The 22498-nt window shown below is 43.8% G+C and overlaps 2 protein-coding genes and 1 long non-coding RNA gene across 4 annotated transcripts; 2 read left to right on the plus strand and 1 right to left on the minus strand.

Annotated features, from left to right (window-relative positions):
* Positions 1 to 5360: 5360 nt before the first annotated feature.
* LOC110493452 (TRIO and F-actin-binding protein) lies at positions 5361 to 14132 on the plus strand. 2 transcript variants are annotated; one of them, XM_021567728.2, is made up of 9 exons: positions 5361 to 5503; positions 9844 to 9953; positions 10496 to 10973; positions 11307 to 11541; positions 11749 to 11857; positions 12045 to 12204; positions 12508 to 12621; positions 13336 to 13422; positions 13643 to 14132. In XM_021567728.2, exons 1-9 carry the CDS (start codon positions 5453 to 5455, stop codon positions 13787 to 13789), a joined length of 1491 nt encoding a protein of 496 aa, XP_021423403.2. In that variant the 5' UTR covers positions 5361 to 5452; the 3' UTR covers positions 13790 to 14132. The 2 variants fall into 2 exon arrangements, with proteins under 2 accessions (XP_021423403.2, XP_021423402.2); XM_021567727.2 differs by having other exon boundaries at positions 5368 to 5503; positions 11746 to 11857.
* LOC110493454 lies at positions 14126 to 16224 on the minus strand. The gene is made up of 3 exons (XR_002469147.2): positions 15988 to 16224; positions 14717 to 14860; positions 14126 to 14406 (listed from the first exon to the last, which is right to left on the minus strand). It is a non-coding gene; the product is annotated as an uncharacterized LOC110493454 (long non-coding RNA).
* A 472-nt stretch (positions 16225 to 16696) lies between these two features.
* LOC110493453 (putative RNA-binding protein Luc7-like 2) lies at positions 16697 to 22171 on the plus strand. The gene is made up of 9 exons (XM_021567729.2): positions 16697 to 17287; positions 17770 to 17864; positions 18456 to 18554; positions 18781 to 18891; positions 19140 to 19283; positions 19645 to 19821; positions 19977 to 20176; positions 20273 to 20461; positions 20934 to 22171. The coding sequence occupies exons 1-9, from the start codon at positions 17227 to 17229 to the stop codon at positions 21238 to 21240; spliced, it is 1383 nt and encodes a 460-aa protein (XP_021423404.1). The 5' UTR covers positions 16697 to 17226; the 3' UTR covers positions 21241 to 22171.
* The last annotated feature ends 327 nt before the right edge of the window (positions 22172 to 22498 follow it).

Below are 22498 nucleotides of genomic sequence, written 5' to 3' on the forward strand. Positions count from 1 at the left end.
GTACCATCAGAGTAATATAGGGGTGTTCACCTGATCTGAGGATCTATCATGCCGCTCTGTGCTGACGACCTTTACTGCCACCAGTTCCAACCCAACACCTTTGACCCCTCCCGCTGTGGTTCGTGCCTGCGCCCGGGACACATGCACCTGAACAGTACCTCACAGGTGAGCCAGGCAGGAGGGGCTAGTGTTGAGGGAAATGGATGATGGACGGCTAATGACTGTTAAGGGTTATTGGGTTTGGAAAAGGTCTGGATTATTACCTTTGCTGTACAGTAAATTGTGGTATACGTTTGAAACACTTCCAAAGACGTTCATTTTATCTTCCCAAGTGGCAGTACGAGGAGTAATCATTTCTGAACGAAACAAAGGTGCATATTAAACAACATAATGATGCAATGAACACAAATAAAGCCACCAAGTGGGGTAATTCTAATATAAGCTACACTGTAGGTGTGATGAGGACTGACGAACACACAGGTTGGCGTTTGATTATATTATTATTCTATCATTAATTAATGAAAAGCTCATTTGCATCCCTTGAGGGAAAGATAGTAATCTAATCCGCTCACATAACACATTGCACACAAGCACACACACACACACAAGCACACAACACACACACACGCAGGCACATGCACACACACACACACACACACACACACACACACACACACACACACACACACACACACACACACACACACACACACACACACACACACACACACACACACACACATAAACACACACAAACACACACACACACACACACACACATAAACACACACAAACACACACACACGCACACAACACCAGCCCACTCAACTGAACTCTAAGGATGGACCTGTACCAGAAATACACTTCTACTAATCTTCACTGTCATTGGAGTAATCTAATATGCTCAAACAACACATGCACACAAGCACCCACATTCACAACACCAGCTCTACGGATGAACCTGGACCAGAAGTACACTTCTACTAATCTTTATTTTCATTTGAATAATCCTTTCATTTCAAAATAACAGAATATTCTAGATAGAAATCCACGCCTGCTCACAACACAACACGGAGATCAAAAGTCAAAAGAGAAGAAAGGCTTTTGTGTGTCGTAGGGAGGGCAAGAAGTGAAAGAGGGATCAAGAAAGGGTTGAGAGAAGGATGGGTGGATTCTGGTTGTGGAAGAGCAGCAGACCAATGAAATAATGATGAGCAAGGCCAGGGAGAGGTTGTGTTACCGTCGTCCTTGCCGGCCTAATGTATTAGCTCAGGTAGACAAGGTGAAGAGAGGTTAGGTAGATGGGGAGGAGAGAGGGGGGGGGAGGAGAGAAGTTGTTGTTGCCACTTGCAGCCTGTCTTAACAGCAGATTTGTAAAGGGACGTCCAAGGGAGCTCTGCAAGCAGGTGTAGTAAGAAGTTAGCATTTTGTTTTTGCTGTGATGAGTTATACGGAAAGTTAGCTTCTTTTCATTTATTCCACAGGCTGCCATTTTGTCCGAAGTTTGTTTACTTTACTTGTTGATGCTTTATCACATGCTTGTTGAATTGACCTTGAGAGTGGTTTCAACTCATTCGTTTAATTAATCTTTAAGCATTGTAATGTCATTGGTCACACTAGGTCATTACTGTCTTGCCTTAGAGATACCTGTACACGGCAGCATGTTTGAATTTGTTTGACTTGTCTCCAACTGTACTTTCACGTTACTATGCAACTTTCTGAAAACACAACAGAATGACGTACTTTGTGTACCAAGCCTTAAAAGTGACTTTTACACATCTCAGATGGTTTGCTGAATTGACAAAGCCATGGACCAGTTTAACATTCTCTGAATTATTAACGATTGGACGAAATGTGTCCCGTTCCACGAATCAGGACAACCATGACTTCCTGTCGGAGGTGACCAGCTACAGTGATGTCACAAGGAGCGTCTGGACCTATCAGGAGAGCCTAACTCACACTCCGAGCCCTGACTGGGAATTCAATATCTGTGACTCTGACACGGTACACAGGTGAGTGTGAGTGTCGTTGGCAGTTGATTTTAGTAACACTACTTTAAGGTATACTTAAAGTGATTTATAAAAATGTAATGAACAGTTAGATAACATTATATTTGAATGAAATTCTACAATCAGGTAGTGATTTCTCTTCAACTAGTTCTACAGTACATTGTGCCAAACTCATAGAGTGTGTACCACTACCAATGTCCCTCATGCCCTCCCTCTATATCTTCACCCAGCAGTCAGGAGGACCCGTGGGACTTCCTGCCAGACCCAGGGAGGAGTGGCTCTAGTACCCCAGCAGGGTGCTGTGTGACGGGGCCAGAGATGACCCGGGTGGACCCCTCTCCCCACAGACCACCACGCAGCTCACTGATGGAGGAGAGAGGTCGGGAGAGGTTCAGGCGACCCTCAGGTCAGACCAGCTCACAGTATTACAGACAGACATTTTGTCTGGGACTGCTGCTACAATTTTAATTCAATTCTATTTTAATTCAAAATGTTATTGTCATTTTTCAATTAAACATTTAAGTGTGTCTTTGCTTTCCATTTGAGTGGGGCTCAATCAAATGGATGATCTACCATGCCATGTCCCTGCTCCTCACTTATAGGATCAAGAGGAGAAAACGGCTACTTCTCTCCGGACAGGAAAGCCTTATTTGATGGTGGTCCCCAGGCTCAGTTGGAGGGTGTATCCAAACGGCCTTACCGGCACTATGAGAGGGGCCATCCGCTCCCCAACAACCACAGCCCAGAACCCAAAGCCTCCATCCCCTACCGGAACGTGAATCTCGGAATTCCCTCCCAGAGGAGAAGCGATGAAACGTTCCAGCAGGAGACCTGGAGGAGTGAGTCTCCGCAGAGATACACCTGTCATTCCAACTTCAGACGTGGTGGCACTGATTCTCAAGATCAGTCTCCTAGCCCTCGCTCCCCATGCCCAAACCGGTATAAACTTGCTGAATCTCGATCTGCATCCTCCCAACGTAGAAGCTCCCACTCCAAAAGTCACGCTCCTTCTCACGCTCCATCTAACTCATCTCGCTCCTTGTCTCGTCATCCGTCAGGACGGTCCAGTCCCTCTCACAGACGAGGTTCTGTCGTGTCTCGCCACGCCTCCCCGTCTCGAAACACAGCCTCCTACAAACACACTGACTCCTCCCACGTAAGAAATGGTAAAACAGAGCATTACGCCAATGGGCGTGATCAAGATTCAAGAGAGTCAAGAGAGTCAAGAGAGTCAAGAGAGCCAAGAGCGTCAAGAGAGTCAATAGAGCCAAGAGACTCAAGAGAGCCAAGAAAGTCAAGAGGATCAAGAGAGCCAAGAGAGTCAAGAGAGCCAAGAGAGTCAAGAGAGTCAAGAGAGCCAAGAGGATCAAGAGAGACAAGAGAGTCAAGAGGATCAAGAGAGACAAGAGAGTCAAGAGAGTCAAGGGAGTCAAGACGTCCCTCCCACAACTCAAACAGTCACAGTTTGGACTCTGAAAAACTGTACAAAAATCTTGACTCCATCTCTCGACGTGACTCTCAAGCCTTGCAGCCAAACTCATACGAAGGGTCTCGAAGCCCCCGGCCCAGAACAGATAAAAACCCTTCTCCAACCACTCGCAGTCGTGATAGTTGGGAATGCTCTCCCCCTATAAGTGGCTATGGTACACACAGCCATTCATCCCAAACAGAAATCAAGCATAGCGACACCAGACCTGACACAGCACATAGCTACATAAGGAGACCAGAGAGGGTCGCTAGAGAGGAACGGACAGAGATGCACCCCCCTAAAACCAACCCCAGCCTTCCTCCAGGCTCCTGGTGTGGCTCCTCCCACTCCCTTCTAAGCCCTGCCCTCTCTTGTAGCTCCTCCCCACCACGACTAGGCATCGACTCCCAGCTGCTTGCCAATTCGTTGAAACCCTACGCTGCGACCGTGGAAATGAATGACAGACCAATCAGTGACAGGAGCAAGAGTAATATAAGGCGGGGCCTGGAGTACCTGTTAACCCGAGAGGAGCCCAAGAGAACCGCCTCAGTGGACTCCCAGGGGATGACCATAGAGGACTACGTCATTCTGGCCGACATCCCCAGACTGGACCTGGGGTCAGAGGGAGAGGGGGCGGAGGTGCTACTGGGCCCGAGGAGGAGGACCCAGAGCCCCAGCCCACGTAGAGACCAGAGGCACAGGACACCCAGGTGAGTGGGGAGACTGCAGAGGCGACAGGAGGGACATTATAGAGAGAGAGGGAGGAGGGAGGGCAGAGGAAGCATGATAAATTGCTATGCATATTGTAAGGACCTACTGCAGGTACAGCATATTGTAAGGGCCTACTGCATGTACAGCATATTGTAAGGGCCTACTGCATGTACAGCATATTGTAAAGACCTACTGCAGGTACAGCATATTGTAAGGGCCTACTGGATGTACAGCATATTGTAAGGGCCTACTGGATGTACAGCGTATTGTAAAGGCCTACTGGATGTACAGCGTATTGTAAGGGCCTACTGGATGTACAGCGTATTGTAAGAGCCTACTGGATGTACAGCGTATTGTAAGGGCCTACTGGATGTACAGCGTATTGTAAGGGCCTACTGGATGTACAGCGTATTGTAAGGGCCTACTGGATGTACAGTTTATTGGGTCAGGACTTTCTCTCATTGTTTCTCTCTTGGTCTCTATTTCTCTAACTTTTCTTCTATCGTAGGTATGTAGAGGAATCTGATAGCTGCAGTACGAGGGTTGAGTCTGATGAGAGAGGGAGAGGCAGAGAGAGGGGGAGAGACAGGAGGGAGAAAGAGAAGGAGAAATATTGCGACTCAGAGGATGGACGACTGTCCCGAACCCAGTCCACAACTGATCTTCAGCCACAGGTGATACGCTTGATACCTTCGAGTACTTTAAAAACAGGTCTGCCATCAAGTCACTCATACTGTAAGTACCATCCTATCACCATTATTCATATAATCCATTTGTTACAGAGGTCAGACAATCAAACTAGAAAGGGCCTCAGATCTTCTAAACCACGGCAGAGAGTTCTACATGAAAGTACTCAAACACAGTCTGACCTAAAGGGCTGGATGTCAAAACTGGATGAATATGGGGAGGTAACACTGCAAATGACACACGTGACCATGTGTTAGAACAAACTGGAACAAATAGAGGGAAGCATCATTCAAAACAATAGCAGTGTTTTGAATATTTTGAAGTGTGACTGGTTTGACTGAGTCTGTTCGGCTTCTGTTTCTAACAGTGGAGGAGACACTGGTTTGTGATGAGGGACGCTGCACTGAGTTTCTACATGGACTCTGAGGCTGAGGAGGTGACGCCATTTCCTATATCTGCAATATCAGTTCCCCAATTATATACCCATAGAAGTATTTCTGTAGTCTGTATCACGCCAGTTCCTCCATGTCTGTTGTAGTCAGATGACCTGGATGGAGAGATAGACCTGACGACCTGTATGAACGTCCAAGACTTTGACGTGGAGAAGAACTATGGATTCCAGATACATGTGTGTTCTTCCTGGTTTTTATCTCATTGAACATCTACTACCAATACTAACACTAATACTACTAATACTACTACTACTATTTCTGCTACTACTGCTACTACTACTACTACTGCTGCTGCTACTACTACTATTTCTACTGCTGCTACTACTACAGATGCCGTACCCTAATTTGAGCCAGTTTTCTACAGCAGGACGATAGTCCTGCAGCAAAAGGAAATGTGAATTATTGTGTGGATTATAATTAATTTTAAAAAAATTGTAGAGGTTGAAACAAGCCTGGCATTTTAAAGTGGATATTACAAACTTTAGAAGCCTTTTGAAACCTTGACTAGACTACAAGTTTACGTTTCCTCTTGTGCAGGAAAATTCTCAGCAACAAAAGAGTTGATCAAATGAAGATCTTAAATCTGCACTACTACTACTACTACTGCTACTACTCCTGCTACTGCTACTGCTACTACTACTATGGCTGCTGCTACTACTACTACTATTACTAATACTACTACTACTACTACTACTATCACTGCTACTACTACAACTACTACTGCTACTGCTACTACTACTACTACTACTACTACTGCTGCTGCTACTACTACTACTACTACTACTACTACTACTACTACTACTATCACTAATACTACTACAACTACTACTGCTGCTACTGCTACGTGTAATACTACTACTACTACTACTACTATCACTAATACTACTACAACTACTACTGCTGCTACATGTAATACTACTATGCTAGAAACTACTATTACTGCTGCTACTGCTACTGCTTCTACTACTACTACTACTGGCTACTACTACTACTACTACTACTACTACAACTACTAATGCTGCTACTGCCACATGTAATACCACTACTAGTACTACTACTACTACTACTACTACTACTACTACTACTACTGGCTACTACTACTACTGGCTACTACTGCTACTGCTACTACTATGACTACTACTACCACTACTGCTGCTACTACTACAACTACTACTACTACTACTACTACTACTACTACTACTACTACTACTAATGGCTACTACTACCACTAACACTACTACTACTACTACTACTACTACCACTACTACTACTACTACTACTAATGCTACTACTTCTACTACTACTACTGGCTACTACTACTACTACCACTAATACTACTACTACTACTACTACTACAACTACACCTACTAATACTACTAATAATACTTCAACTGCTGCTGCTACTACTCCTGCTACTGCTACTACTACTACTACTACTGCTGCTGCTGCTACTACTACTACTACTACTACTACTACTATCACTAATACTACTACAACTACTACTGCTGCTACTCCTACTACTACTACTACTACTACTACTACTAATGCTGCTACTGCTACAACTAATACTACTACTACTACTACTGCTGCTACTGCTACTACTCCTGCTACTGCTACTACTACTACTACTACTGCTGCTGCTGCTACTACTACTACTACTACTACTACTACTACTACTACTACTACTACTATCACTAATACTACTACAACTACTATTGCTGCTACTGCTACATGTAATACTACTACTACTACTACTACTACTACAACTACTACTGGCTACTACTACTACTACTACTACTACTACTGTTGCTACTACTACTACTACTACTACTGGCTACTACTACTACTACTACTGGCTACTACTACTACTACTACTACTACTACAACTACTACTGCTACTGCTACATGTAATACTTTTATTACTACTACTACTGCTACTACTACTACTTATGGCTACTACTACTACTACCACTAATACTACTACTACTACTACTACTGCTGCTACTGCTACTACTACTACTCCTGGCTACTACTACCACTACTACTACTACTATTACCACTAATACTACTACAACTGCTGCTACTGCTACTACTACTAGCTACTACCACTACTACTACTACTACTGCTGCTAACGCTACTACTACTACTACTACTGCTGCTGCTACTGCTACTACTACTACTACTATTTCTACTAATACTGGCTGCTACTGCTACTACTACTACTACTACTGCTGCTGCTACTGCTACTACTACTGCTTCTGCTACTACTCCTGCTACTACTACTACCACTACTGCTAATACTACTACTACTACTTCTGCTACTACTACTAATACTACTACTGCTACTGCTACTACTACTACTACTACTACTGGCTACTATTGCTGCTGCTACTACTACTTCTACTACTACTACTACTACTGGCTACTACTGCTGCTGCTGCTGCTACTACCACCACTACTACTACTACTGCTGCTACTACTACTACTACTGGCTACAACTGCTACTACCACCACTACTACTACTACTACTACTGCTACTACTCCTGCTACTGCTAGTGCTACTACTACTGCTACTACTACTACTACTACTACTACCACTAACACTACTCCTACTGCTGCTACTGCTACTACTACCACTACCACTACTACCACTACTACTACTGGCTACTACTACTGGCTACTACTACTACTACCACTAATACTACTCCTACTACTACTACTACCATAACAAGTACTACTACTACTACTACTGCTGGCTACTACTACTACTATCACTACTACTACTACTATTACTACTGCTGCTACTACTACTACTACTACTACTGCTATTACTCCTGGCTACTACTACCACTACTACTACTACTATTACCACTAATAGTACTACCTCTGCTGCTACTGCTGCTACTACTACTAGCTACCACTACTACTACTACCACTACAACTACTGCTAAAACTACTACTACTGCTGCTACTGCTACTACTACTACTACTACTACTGCTGCTACTGCTACTACTACTACTTCGACTACTACTACTGCTACTGCCGCTACAACTATTAACTACTACTACTACTACTACTACTACTACTGATGCTACTGCTACTACTACTAGCTACTACCACTACTACTACTGTTACTGCTGCTGCTGCTACTACTAATACTACTACTACTGCTGCTACTGCTACTACTACTACTACTACTACTGGCTACTACTGCTGCTGCTACTACTACTTCTACTACTACTACTACTACTGGCTACTACTGCTCCTACTGCTACTACCACCACTACTACTGCTACTGCTGCTACTACTCCTGCTACTTCTACTACTACTACTACTGCTACTATCACTAATACTACTACAACTACTACTGCTGCTACTGCTACGTGTAATACTACTACTACTACTACTACTACTATCACTAATACTACTACAACTACTACTGCTGCTACATGTAATACTACTATGCTAGAAACTACTATTACTGCTGCTACTGCTACTGCTTCTACTACTACTACTACTGCTACTACTACTACTACTACTACTACCACTAGCACTACTCCTACTGCTGCTACTGCTGCTACTATCACTACTACTACTGGCTACTACTACTACTACCACTAATACTACTACTACTACTACTGCAGCAACTACTACTACTACTACTTCTGCTGCTACTACTAATACTACTACTACTGCTGCTACTGCTACTACTACTACTACTACTACTGGCTACTACTGCTGCTGCTACTACTACTTCTACTACTACTACTACTACTGGCTACTACTGCTCCTACTGCTACTACCACCACTACTACTGCTACTGCTGCTACTACTCCTGCTACTTCTACTACTACTACTACTGCTACTACTACTACTACTACTACTACCACTAGCACTACTCCTACTGCTGCTACTGCTGCTACTATCACTACTACTACTGGCTACTACTACTACTACCACTAATACTACTACTACTACTACTGCAGCAACTACTACTACTACTACTACTACTGCTGGCTGCTACTACTACTACCACTAATACTACTACTACTACTACCACTAATACTACTACTACTACTACTGCCTCTACTGCTACTACTACTACTACTACTACTACTACTACTACTGCTAAAACTACTACTACTATTGCTACTGCTACTACTACTACTTCTACTACTACTGCTGCTACTGCTACTGCTACTGCTACTGCTACTACTCCTGCTACTACTACTACTGCTAATACTACTACTACTACTACTACTGCTAATACTACTACTACTACTGATACTACTACTACTACTGTTACTACAGTATTCGGCTGCATCTGAAATGGTATTCTAGTCCATCCATTAATAATGCACTACTTTTGACCAGGGCCCATATAGTAGTGCATTATATATCGTGTAGGGTGTCATTTCGGATGCAGTCTAGGTGTCAATATGCTTTAGTTCCTTCCTGTTTGTAACCCCTCAGACGTGGCTTTTCTCTGTTATATATCTCTTGATCTCAACCAGACAAAGAAGGCAGTGTTCACTCTGTCAGCCTCGACCTGCAGGATCAGGAGGAAGTGGGTTAATGTGCTGAGACGGACTATCCAACCCAGACACTCTTCAGACATCACACTGTGAGTCTTTCTATTGACTGTGTCTGAAATGGCAGTGTGTCTGAAATGGCAGTGTGTCTGAAATGATGCTGTGTCTGAAATTGCATTCCATTCATTATGTCGTAAAGTAATTATGTGCATTTCTGTTATGATCTTAGGCCACACCAGTCTAAGTGCAGGACATTGTTTCTGAAATGGAAGTGTGTCTGAAGTGGCACTGTGTCTGAAATGGCACCCTATTTCCTATTTACTGCACTACTTTGGATCAAAGCTCCTATTAGTCCTGGTCCAAACAAATTAATGCACATCACAGGGAATAGAATAGGGTACCATTTCAGACGCAGACAAAGTCCTGCACTTAGACTGGTGTGGCCTAAGATCACAGCAGAAATGCACATAATTACTTTACGACATAATGAATGGAATTGGAAGCAGAAAGAGGACAATTAGACAAATGTAATAATATACTAACAGTACAAATGTAATAATAATAAGAGTAAAAAATGTGACCATGTAACTATATCTGAAACACTTTTCCTATGGTCCCCATTATTATATCACAGACGGTCAGACAGTGATATCACAGACGGTCGCCAGCCTCCCTCTGTGCTCACCTGTGAAGACTCCGACCCTCAAACCACTAACTCCACCTCCAACCTTTGTCAAATGGACTCTTTGGCCCCGGATCTAGATGACACCTCCCCCAACATGTCATCAGACAGTCAGAGAGAGGCAGGAGAGGGCTGGGACAGAGAGCAAGCCAAGCGATTGGAGGAGAGGAACAGATGGTTTGAGGGGGGGATCCCCTTCAGAGAGATGGGCAGCAGATGGGACTCTCTGGATCTGAAGAAAGCCAGCGTACCTGTACCTGTCACTCACACCATGGACGTGGACGTCAACAATAAGTGGGTGGAGTTCGAGAGTCTAACATTCAGGGAGATGAGCGCGCTGTCTCTGATTGGTGCACAGACTAATCAGACCAATCAGACAATTCCTAATCAGACGATTCAGACGACCAGTGCAACGGCACTACAGAGGGAGGTAGATGTAAAACAGTTATTTGTTCATTTGAGTGTTTAACATTTAATAATCATAAGGTTTAGAACTGTCTTGTAAAGGTATTATAGAAACAGAGAGGATGTTTTCAATATACATAATGAATAATTTAGGGAATCTTTCCTCACCCTTCTCACATGTCCTTCTCTCTCTCTCTGTCTCTGTCTCTCTCTCTCTGTCTCACACTTCCACTTCCTTCTCCCCTCTTTCCCACTATTTTCTCTCTCAACCCTCTTCCCGCTCCCTCTTTCTATCTCTCCCCTATCTTCCTCCCCTCTCTATCCCCCTCTTGACCCACCTCCTCTCCTTTTCTCTCAGGCGCTATCACTCAGGCAGCAGGTGGAGTGTCTGCGTAAGGAGCGTGTGGAGATGGGGATGGAGGTGGACAGTCTGTGTGGCCCCTGGGCCCCCTGCGGCCAGCGTTTGGAGGCCATGGAGGCGGCCCACCGCAGGGACCTGATGGAGCTCCAGGAAAGCCACGCCAGGGAGGTCCGAGAACTGCAGAGACAGAGAGAGAGCCTACTGCAGGAGGAGAGCCAGGCCACGGCACAAGGTGGGAAGGAGAGACCTGTTGGGAGTACTGTGTAATATCATGAAGAGTGTTATGTGAATAATTACACTTTTTTATAGGGATGATGTCACAAAGCACCTTTTGTTGTGGAACAGGTTTCCTACCCTCCTGTGTCCTGTCCTTCCCCTCTTCACTTCAATGTTTTCTCTTTTCCTTGTCATGTTATGCCACTTCTGTGCTCTATAGCAGTTGAGGCCCTGAAGGAGGCTCACAGGGAGGAGCTTGAGAGGGAGGTGGAGAAAGCCAGAAGGATGACTGAAGGGGGTGGCCATATGGATACTACGTACAGAGCACAGACGTGAGACCCATTCTCTTTAGCCAGACATCAAAGTGAAAGGCACCAAAAGAATGTGGAAGAGAAAGTTTTCTCTAATGGGATAACTATCCACCCTGTGCTTGTGATTCAGTGTGGTTGTGCATTCATGCATCTGTGCGGGCATGCCCACATGCATGTGTGTTAAACATGTGTTCTTGGTTCTCTACAGGCCCCAGGCTGATGCCCTCCACAGTGAGTTAGACGTTCTGTCAGAGAGATATTCCCAGAAGTGCCTGGAGTTGAACCGGGCCGAGCAGAGAGGAGGAGACAGAGAAACAGAGCTGAGCTGGAAGGACAGAGAGATGGAACAGCTCCGCAGAGAGAACCAGGTCAGAGAGCAGAAGGAGAGAGCGAGGGAGAGAGAGAGCAGAGAGAAAGAGAGCAGAGAGAGAGAGGAGAGAGGGAGAAAGAAAGAGCAGAGAGAGAAAGAAGAAGGAGAGAGTGGGGGAGAGAGAGCAGAGTGAGAAAGAAAGAGAGCAGAGAGAGAGTGAGAGCGAGCAGTCTGTCATGAGACTAACTAACAATAAATGAATTATCTAATGAATGTTCTAATTATCAATTTAAGCAATGTACCATACTGTCACAGTGCAATAGTAGTAAGTATTTTTATTTCTTATTCATGTTTGTCTCAGGAACTGCAGGCTCGTCTGACTGAGGAGATCAGCCGCATGCGCCACTTCATCACAGGTCAGAGGTCAGGAAACTCCTCCCCTGGCAACTGTGAGCGCAGTCCCTCGGAATTGGAAGTAAGAATAAAGTTTGACATTCTGATTAGTTGTATTGGAAGCAGAACCGGATTCAAGTACATGCTGTATTTGATCATTTGTTATTTAAATGCCTTCTTCTGTGTATGACTATTTTCAAATTCTCAGCCTAAAACAGGTACTTCTTTTTGAGTATTTGAATGGTTATTTGTATTTGAAAGTATTTTCAAATACATATTTCAAATACCTGGGTTAAATGCATTATGCATTGGAGTGTATTTGAGTATTTCCAAACACATTTCAATATTCAACTGCTTGTTTTTTCAAATAAAGATGATCTGAATACTTGTTTTGAAGTGTATTGAAAAGTAATGGAAATTCCTGAATTAGTATTTGAAACTAGGTCGGATTGGAAGCAAGGCTTACATCGGAGTTGCTCTATTGATTGGTGTGTAGATTTGTGCCAGCCATTGGTGATTGGTCATGCTGTAATGTTGTCCTCCAGATGCTGCCATCTATTGGCTGGACCAGATTCATTCAAAATCCTGAAAACTTGCCTCAATGACGTGCTGCTGGGGTCCTAAAAATAACCATGTAGAACAACTAGTACTGGTCATCAGTGACATCGGTGCACTATTCATTCATTGTCACAATACTGGTGAAGAATATGGAATAATCGACATATTGATGAGTATTGCATCACTAAATGCTAAATGACCAAAAATACTAAAGTGATGTATCTGTGTTGCCCTCCAGATGCTGCTACGAGCAAAAGAGATTGAGGCCGAGTACCTACAAAAGGAGATTGGCTGTCTAAGGAATGAAGTGCAGTCTCTAACTAAGGTACTACTGGTATATTCTGTATCCACATGATCAACCCTTACAAAATCCTGATAGCACACCATAAACACAAACACTAAGGTAATTGCATATGGCATTTCTACTGTTCCACTCCAGACCAACCATTCAACCACCATACGTGTTTACATACACACACACAAACAATGTGGATAAGAAATGTCACTACTGGTCTCCTCTGTGCTGGTCTATGACCCCCCTCTAGGAGAAGCAGAGTTTGTGTGACCGCTACAAGGAGGTGTACGTAGAGCTGATTGGACTGAAGGGTCGCAGTGAGCTGGAGATCAGGGACCTCAGGGAGCACCTGAGACTGGCTAACGCAGCGCTGCAAGAGGGGAGTCGAGATACCTGAGACTGGCCAACGCAGCGCTGCAGGAAGGGGGAAGAGACACCCAAGACTGGCGAACGCAACACTGCAGGAAGAGATAGAGTTGGTGGATGGATAGTTGGATACCTGCTGTGAAGAGCCAAGAAGCCATACAATAGTTTGTTTTTCGTTATGGCTGGCTGTGGTTAGCCTGGAATTCTCCAAACTGATATGCTGTTTCAACATTTAGCAAAGTGAAACCATGCTGAAATAGAGCACATCAATCGGGATTCCAGGCTAGGCTGTGGTTGGAGTTAAGACCAAAGAATGCATGTTTTATAGAATGACAGGGACAACCACAAAATAACACCAAAGAACATACCCCAACAAATGTGTTGTTATTTTTTATTTTTTACACACGTAGACTCTTTGAGTAAATAATAAGACACATGCAAAAGTGAAGTCTGACTGTGCAGTGACCTCACAATGATATCAAATAATATGTAGTAATCCGTGGCAAGGAGGTGAAAGTGGGACTAAAAGGGAGGAGAGAGAGAAAAAAGGCGATGGGGAGGTGGATCATGATGAGGGCAATCTTCTCCTGTAGGGGGCATCTCTCTCTCCTTCCTCATAGTGGCATGCCATCATTATTGCAAAGCACCCTGGGAAGGAATGAAAATGCAAGCAATGTCAATGGTCATTAATTCTCACAGTTGTATTATTTCTCTTCATTCTCTTTTAGATAATCATTGGTACCATGTCAACATGTTCCAACATGACTGTTTGGATTAGGTACATACCATTATGTAAATAAGATGTTGCACGCATGCACTCTAAACTACTGTTAGGGACAATAGTATATTAAAGAGATGTTTTAGTTTAGGGTAGCCTATGTGTCACCCTGGGACTAGTAATGTTATTAGCCTTTTATACATCAATAGCTGTATCAATACCTCTCTTCTCATCACTGACCTAGGTTCAGTCGTCATCGTCATCATCCTCGGGGACGAAGATGTCATGCTCCTCAAGTAGAGCCGCAAAGTTCTTGCTGATCAGAGTTCCCACGTACAGGAAGGGAATCACGACAGCGGTCATGCGGATAAGGCCGAAGGATATCTGGGTGATAGGGGCGAAAGAAAGAAATTCAGAATATCTACAATCTGAAAAGGTTACATTAACTAAAACCGCTAATATCATAACAGAAACATGACCACATCAAGCAAAATACCGTGTATGGTTCAAAGCCTCAGATAAGATAACATGGGATTTTTCAGACTGCATAAATCCTCAACAATTTCCTTGATTCACATAATAAATGCAGATTCTCAGGGTGCCATACTCATACTTTTTATTTTAGAAAAGTTTTATTATCACAATTCCTTTAAAACAGCTCATATATATTTTGTACATCATTTTTACACATAAAAATGGCATAAAAGCATGAAACACAGCAATTGAATGTTACATTTGAAATAGTTAAAAAGTACATGTTGTTAAAACCAATAGGAACAACCATGAATAAAAGTACTTTTCATTGTAAAAACATAAAATCTGTAAAGCCATTTAAGATGTGTACAAATGATTTAACAAAGGTAAAACATTTTTAAGACATGAGAAACATGTTAAAAAGTATCTTTGTTAAAAAGCTGTCTTCGGTCCATTGTACAGGAGCGGGGTGAGTCGCCTCCTCCTGCTCTCTTGAATCAATCATTGTCCCGTCCTTCGGGGCCCAGAGGAGATCCCTCCCCTAGGCGCCGCAATGCTGTCCGGCCGTGGCCGCTGGGACCTAGGGTGTTGTGGGGGACCCTTCGCCTGGGGTCGAGCCCCCCCCATACTCATATAACAATAAATTATGGATCTGAAATGTTTTATATCCCACAAACAGGCTAAATCAACTGATATGGTCGTTGACCTAAAAATGGACACTCCAATACCCCATGGTATTTATAGTTGTGTTAATGTTACACTGGTATATTCTGTGTAAGCCAATACTTTATTACATAAAACATGTATATAGCTTAATAGTATAATTTTTAGACGAAAAGTGGCTAAAATAATGACAAATTACTTCCGTATCAAATATACACAAGTTCATTGGCTCCCGCAGCTGTCTCTCCAAATTCCTTAAAATGTGATTGGCAAAGACTGCTGTCAATCTGCTCCAAGATTCAGGAACCTCCCACATTATGTGTAGGGTTACCCAGCCTGCTTACTAACCGACTTGACCATGCATGGAAACTCACTTTATCCGGCTTCGGTTGAACACCGCCATTTGCTGTTGATACCACATTTCGACATTGGTTCAGTCTCGCTGTGTTAGACGGTTTCAAGACGATGTTACGGCTTACTACCCCCGTATTCCTCGATACGAGGTTCCGTGAGAGCCACAAGACAGCTGTCGCCATTTTTCCAGTTTGGGGTAGGCGGGACAGCAATGTTATGGGTGGGTTCAGGGCGTATGTCTATCCTTGGTGTTGGCCAAATGTATTTTATGACGACAGCAAAGATTAAACAACAATATATTAATAAATACATGTACATCACAATGTATGAACAGTCATATATAGAATAGATAATTCCAGACTTGTATTATGTGCTTCTCACACATTGTCCAGTTTAGGCCGATGTGCATTCATATGCCATCTATGCTACAATTTCAAGCACACACGCCACCGTGCTTCTACACCTGCATTGCTTGCTGTTTGGGGTTTTAGGCTGGGTTTCTGTACAGCACTTTGAGATATCAGCTGATGTACGAAGGGCTATATAAATACATTTTATTTGGCTTGTACTTGTACTCAGTTATACTTGCGTTACTTGCGCTAGCATTGACTAACATTTATTATGGCGCTTTTTTCTTAAAAAAATATAAAAATGCGTACGATATCTGACGACAGAGCGATCAAAATGACGTTATGTGCCATTCAGCCAACCAGCGCGCGAGAACTACAGCATTTTGTGCCGTTCAACCAACCAGCATTTCCTTCGAGGCAGAGCGCGCTCGGAAAGAGGAGGAAGTAGAAAAATAAAGGACACCGAATTAATAAATACGTTAGAATATGTCTATGATATTTACGGTCTAACAAGGGACTGTGGCTGGTCTCACAACTACCTAAAAACCTTCGGGTTTACCTCAATAATCTGAATTTGAAATTACACTGCCCGCCACTCGGCATACTGTCCCCTCGCCATACTTCGAGTTGAGAGACGAACGGGGACGGGAAACATTTCGGAATAGGCTTAGCTACCTAATATTTACATGGTAAATTGGTATTACAAACTTGATAATTATAAACGTTAAGGTGGTGGAAGGTCTCAAGAAAAGGTTTTAGCGAGCTAGTTTGTTTCAAACTATTCGTCACGAGAACTTGAGGTTCTCTGAGAAAAGTTGTTCGACGTCCACGAGCCGTCAGAGGCCTGTGGTCGAGGCTGCATGCAGCAGACACCATCGGCGTGTAGTATCAGTGACATAAACAAGAAACATGTCGGCTCAAGCGCAAATGCGAGCGATGTTGGACCAGTTGATGGGCACAAGTAGAGATGGTGAGTAAACGACAAGCTACATTGTTTCAGTGTCGCTCGATGTTTCGGAGGAAATGTTTTTAACTAGTTGTTATCATGCTATCTGACGTTAGCTAGCTAAGCTACCTTAGCCTGGGGGACAAATGGCTGAATGCTAACGACGGCTAACTACTTGTGTTCACAGTAAAGTAAACACAAGGAACATTCCGTTTCAGACCTTGTCACATTGTTGATGTTTGCTAGCTGGGATATTGTTGGCCCACGAGATGATACTGACTGGCTACAGCTAACGTTGGACAGATAGCTAGTTTAACTTTAGCAAGCTAATCTAGTTTTGGTTTCAGGAATGAATGATCCTCATGGGCATCCGCACCCAGCGTAATCACAATTTTGGATAATAGGAAGGTGGTGTCTGGTATGGACACAGCTATTGCTTCTTGCGATTGACATGACATTGCTCAGCTCACTAACTCTCTCCCCTTGTTTGTTTTATTTTTGTGTAGGGGACACCATGCGCCAGAGAATCAAATTTACAGATGAGCGGGTCTGCAAGAGTCATTTGCTGGACTCCTGTCCTCACGACATTCTCTCCGGCACTGTGAGTACATGACATCTTACTTAGTCCAGGGGATCCCAAACTTTTTTGTCCCGTGACCATATTTGGATATATCCATTTGTAAATCTTTGGGGCTTAGACAGTCTATTACAAATCAGTATTTCCATCTGAAGAAAGGTTTGGGACGTTCAGAAGATCATCAGGCAATAATATTTGATGCTCTTCTGTGTAGAAAATAACATCTTCATTGATTTAGTGCCTGGTCTGGTCCACTATGTTCTATTGTGTCCTGCCATTGTAGAGGGAAACAGAAGAAGCGTACGTGTTTCTGGGAGTCTTATCTTTCAGTGATGGGATCATAATATTTTGTAGCTTAAACGGTTCTAAAGATAGATCCACATTTTGTAGGAAGAAAACAGTAACCGCTGTTTATTACAATCACATCTAGCGGCTACGGAGTTTACTGACGTAACCCCGGTTCTATGAACCAATCACGATGTATTTATTGTATTTTGGAGTTCTCTCGTGACCCCACATGTGTTTTATAGAACACAATGTCAATTGCACTCCTGAGTACAGGACTTGGGTACAGCTTTGAGTGAATGATTTAGGATGTTTCTTGTCGTCGTATAGAGAATGGACCTGGGAGAGTGTGTGAAGGTCCACGACCTGGCCCTCAGGGCTGACTTCGAGATCGCATCCAAGCAACAGGAGTACTTCTTTGAGCTTGACGTGAGTCACGTTGGACTTTCACGTACCTAGTATACATGTTTACCACACATACACACACACACACGTTTCCTCTGCATGCAAACTCCATGTGATCTGTTGATCAATGGATTGTCTCTTTCTCTCCCTCTTTTTCTTTTCTTCTGTTTTGTCTCCATGTAATATCTATTGATGCTTTTTCTCTAATCTGGCGACTTTAAACTCTCCTCATCATCCCCTGTCACCGCAGGCTGCTGAGCACCTTCAGTCGTTCATCGCTGACTGTGACCGCAGGACTGAGTTAGCAAAAACGAGGCTGGCTGAGACGCAGGATGAGATCAGCGCTGAGGTTGCCGCCAAGGTGACCGACCCTTGTTGTTTGTCTTACTTAGATAGTTTCCCACATGCTCATTAGGTGAATTGACACTATAGTTGGAATCCAATTCCATGGTATGTGTTGTTCTCCTGGTTTTTCTAGATGAATGTATCTGATGAATTTCAGAAAATAACATTTCAACCGTGTATAAGAAACTGTAATTAAAATGAGATTCTTGTTGCTCTGGTTGTCACCGTGTCATAATTCTAACCCTTTCTCTCTGGTATCAACAGGCTGAGCGGGTCCACGAGCTGAACGAGGAGATCGGTAAGCTGCTGGCTCGGGCAGAGCAGCTGGGGGGCGAGGGCAATGTGGAAGAGGCACAGGAGGTCCTGGAGAAGGTGGAGAAGACTCGCGCAATGAAGAAGGAGGCAGAGGTCAGTTGGCAGGGGGTCAAGGATGGTTGTGGTCACAACCAATCATAGGAGCTAGGAATTGTACTGTGATTAAATAAAGATGAACTTGTTAAAACCTTTTTATATATGTGTATTTGTATGTATATACAAACATGTTTCAGCAAGGCCTCTTAGATGTTTAACAGCCAGGTATAAGAGGAATTTCACATGTGCACTCAAAATAATCCCAAAAGTCAGTCAATATCAGTCATTTGAAAGTGGGTCAGGCATTTGTGTACTATGTCCTAATTAACGTTAGTCTTCAACACCGCAACATACGCACTAAGAACTTTGCAGTGTCCTAGTTCTAACGTCAGTCTGGTTTACTGTTGCTTTCTCCCAGGACGTATACAGGAACTCGATGCCGGCGTCCAGCTTCCAGCAGCAGAAGCTCCGGGTGTGCGAGGTGTGCTCCGCCTACCTAGGTCTCCATGACAATGACCGCCGCCTGGCTGACCACTTCGGAGGCAAACTGCATCTGGGATTCATTGAGATCCGGGAGAAGCTGGACAGGCTACGGGTGAGACACACCATATCAGTAGTCGGAACCGAGTAGGATATCACTAGTTATGACGTTTACCTTGCTTTTCAGGAAGTGTAAAACCTGAGCTGTCTGAGCACAGTTGTTGCGATGGATTTGTGTACTTAGTTACATGTTTTTTTTTTCTGCTACAGAAAGCCGTTATGGATAAGCAAGAAGGATTGCGTCTGAGAAGAAGGGAGGAGCGTGAAAAGGAGGAAGAGAGAGCAAAGGAGTGGGAGCTGGAGCGAGAACGGGAGAGGGAAAAGGAGAGGGAAAAGGAGAGGGAGCGCGAAACTGAACGTGTACGGGAGAGGGAGAGAGAAAGAGAGAGGGGGGAGAGAGATCGCCGGAGGTGAGCGAAATCTGACTTGTTCAGACATCAAACAAATGCTTCCAAATGCTCGTTCTCTTGTATTTTAACAATCCACTTTGATGTATTTTTTCACAGGACAAGATCAAGAAGCAGTGAACGATACAGGGAGGGAGGCAGCTCATCCTCCCATCGCTCGAGACGACACCGCTCCTCTCGTCCCAGGGAGGAGGGAGGAGGAGAGCGGGACAGGGAAAGGGAGCGTAAGCATAGACACAAAGATGGGCATCGCTCGCGCTCACACTCTCACAGGAGCAAGAGGAAGAGGTGAGGCCCGGACAGACAGACAGGAACCTTGATGTGATACTTAGAAAATGGCAGATAGCCCTTATGTCACTAAAATCAAGCACCAACTAGAACTAGAACTGAATGAAATCAGGAGGTACTACTACCTTTTTTATTTTACCAGGTTGCCTGAACAACAAAAAACTTGGATGTTTTCTTTCCGTTTTTCTACGTACCTTGTGCCCTAATGAACACGACCCACATAGCCCTTATGTCACAATAATCAGGCAGCAACTAGATTAAAACAGGGAGGTACAACTACCTTTTTATTTGACCTTAATTTTACCAGGTTGCCTGGTTTTGCCAGATTTTACATTGTAAAATGTTTTGCTATACTGTGTGCCCTATTGAATACGAACCAGCTCTTTCCAAACAGTTTGTCTGGGTTTAATTGTGTTTCTATCATCGGGTGCTTGATCTTTTACCAATTCCTGATCTGTTTCCTTCTACCCAGGTCTTCCAGGGACAGATCCTCACACACCCGAGACAGAGAACCCCGCTCACCATCTCAGCGCTCTCCATCTGGGCGTTCACCCTCAGGGCGCTCCCCTTCCCAGGAGAGATGGAGGGAGAGTGGAGGAGAGGGACCACCCCGCTCCCGGGAGCAAGACGACAGGCCTGAGCCCATGACGAGGGAAGACCGGGAGAGATCCACCTCTCCAGAGATGATGGCCAGGGGGAGAGAAAGAGAGAGATCTCTGTCACTAGAGAGGGATAGACGTTCCAGCTCAGATGGGGAGAGGGAGTCGGGGGAGATATGATACAGAGGGGGACATCCGAGGTCATGTTAGAGCAGGGGGGTTTAGAAAAATGGCGCAACAGCCCATTCTAATGGGCTCCTTACCCCTTCACCTGAGCCATAACCCTTAGATGTTTGCAGATCTATAAGATGGAAGCAATATGGTGGAAGCTACACTGCTTATACCTATCCAGACCTTTCACATCCGCAATCATCAAAGGTTTATGGCCAGGTGGGAGGGAGTGAATTGGGACTGGCTGGAAGGGTCCAGGAGGGTGGTGAGTGAGTATGTGTGTTCATTCATGTTGAAGTGCGACATAAATTGGGCGGAGAGGAGAAATTGAGACAAGGAAATCAGGATGGGAGCATGCAGAGATAGTTGGTGGAGCTTTCGATTGGGATGAATGGGAAAGACCTTTGAACGAAAGGAAGGAGGTTGGACTGGGAGCAACACTTTATTTCATGTAATAATTGGATATTGGGACGGGGTTAGTAGAGGGAGATGGAAGTTCTACCCATTTAAACATTATTTTATTTTAGAAATGCTGTTCTGTTTTTTTCTATCATCATTATGATTGACAATGTTGATGCTGTTGTCATTTTCTGGGTTCCAACATGGATCCAAAGATCGGTTTCATATGGGGGAGCGCATATAGTGTGTCAGCTATGATTTATACACAAACAGTGATGAACAACCACATCCTTTGAAAGATAAACATACTTGAGTACCACTTAACTCTTCACACTAATATGGACATGTAGAATTCAATATAGTTGACAACGTACACAAGAATTTTACATACTGTTACTTAATTGGTATTCAGAAGAAACCCATGAACAGACACACACACACACACACAGTCCTTTTGCTGTGAGTCAAGGTGGATGTTTGGGGGATCTACCTTGCTGTGCCATCTACTACAAAGTTAATAAAAGTCCTGCTTCCATTGTGACTTATGTTTCCTGTCCATTCTTAATGTTGGAATCCTTAGTTGAAACAACAAAGCAGACACCTCGCCTGGGTTTTGGTAAAAAGCTGAGGGATGGGCCAGGAGAACTGTAACCTTTCAAATTCATAGCTATGGATGCCAGGACTGACCAATCCATGATATAAACAATTATGTTAACAATACATAACCTCAAAACACGGTTAACATTTTGTTTATTAACATTGGAGTATAACAAGCTTAAACTTGCTCATGAGGCATTTATACATTACATTCAATAATTAATGGGTATATATCATTCATAAGTTAAAAAATGGATGTAGCAACTATGGT

Source organism: Oncorhynchus mykiss, chromosome 17 (genome assembly GCF_013265735.2).
Source record: "Oncorhynchus mykiss isolate Arlee chromosome 17, USDA_OmykA_1.1, whole genome shotgun sequence".
NCBI lineage: Eukaryota > Metazoa > Chordata > Actinopteri > Salmoniformes > Salmonidae > Oncorhynchus > Oncorhynchus mykiss.

What these genes read in the sequence shown, in the direction of transcription:
- LOC110493453 (XM_021567729.2), top strand. Translation starts at nt 17,227, where the DNA reads ATGTCGGCTCAAGCGCAAATGCGAGCGATGTTGGACCAGTTGATGGGC. An exon ending in GCGCTGAGGTTGCCGCCAAG is followed by an intron (nt 18,892 to 19,139) that starts GTGACCGACCCT and finishes TGGTATCAACAG; the next exon opens with GCTGAGCGGGTCCACGAGCT. An exon ending in CACAGGAGCAAGAGGAAGAG is followed by an intron (nt 20,462 to 20,933) that starts GTGAGGCCCGGA and finishes CCTTCTACCCAG; the next exon opens with GTCTTCCAGGGACAGATCCT.
- LOC110493452 (XM_021567727.2), top strand. Translation starts at nt 5,453, where the DNA reads ATGAACGTCCAAGACTTTGACGTGGAGAAGAACTATGGATTCCAGATA. An exon ending in CACTCTTCAGACATCACACT is followed by an intron (nt 9,954 to 10,495) that starts GTGAGTCTTTCT and finishes ATTATATCACAG; the next exon opens with ACGGTCAGACAGTGATATCA. An exon ending in CAACGGCACTACAGAGGGAG is followed by an intron (nt 10,974 to 11,306) that starts GTAGATGTAAAA and finishes CTTTTCTCTCAG; the next exon opens with GCGCTATCACTCAGGCAGCA.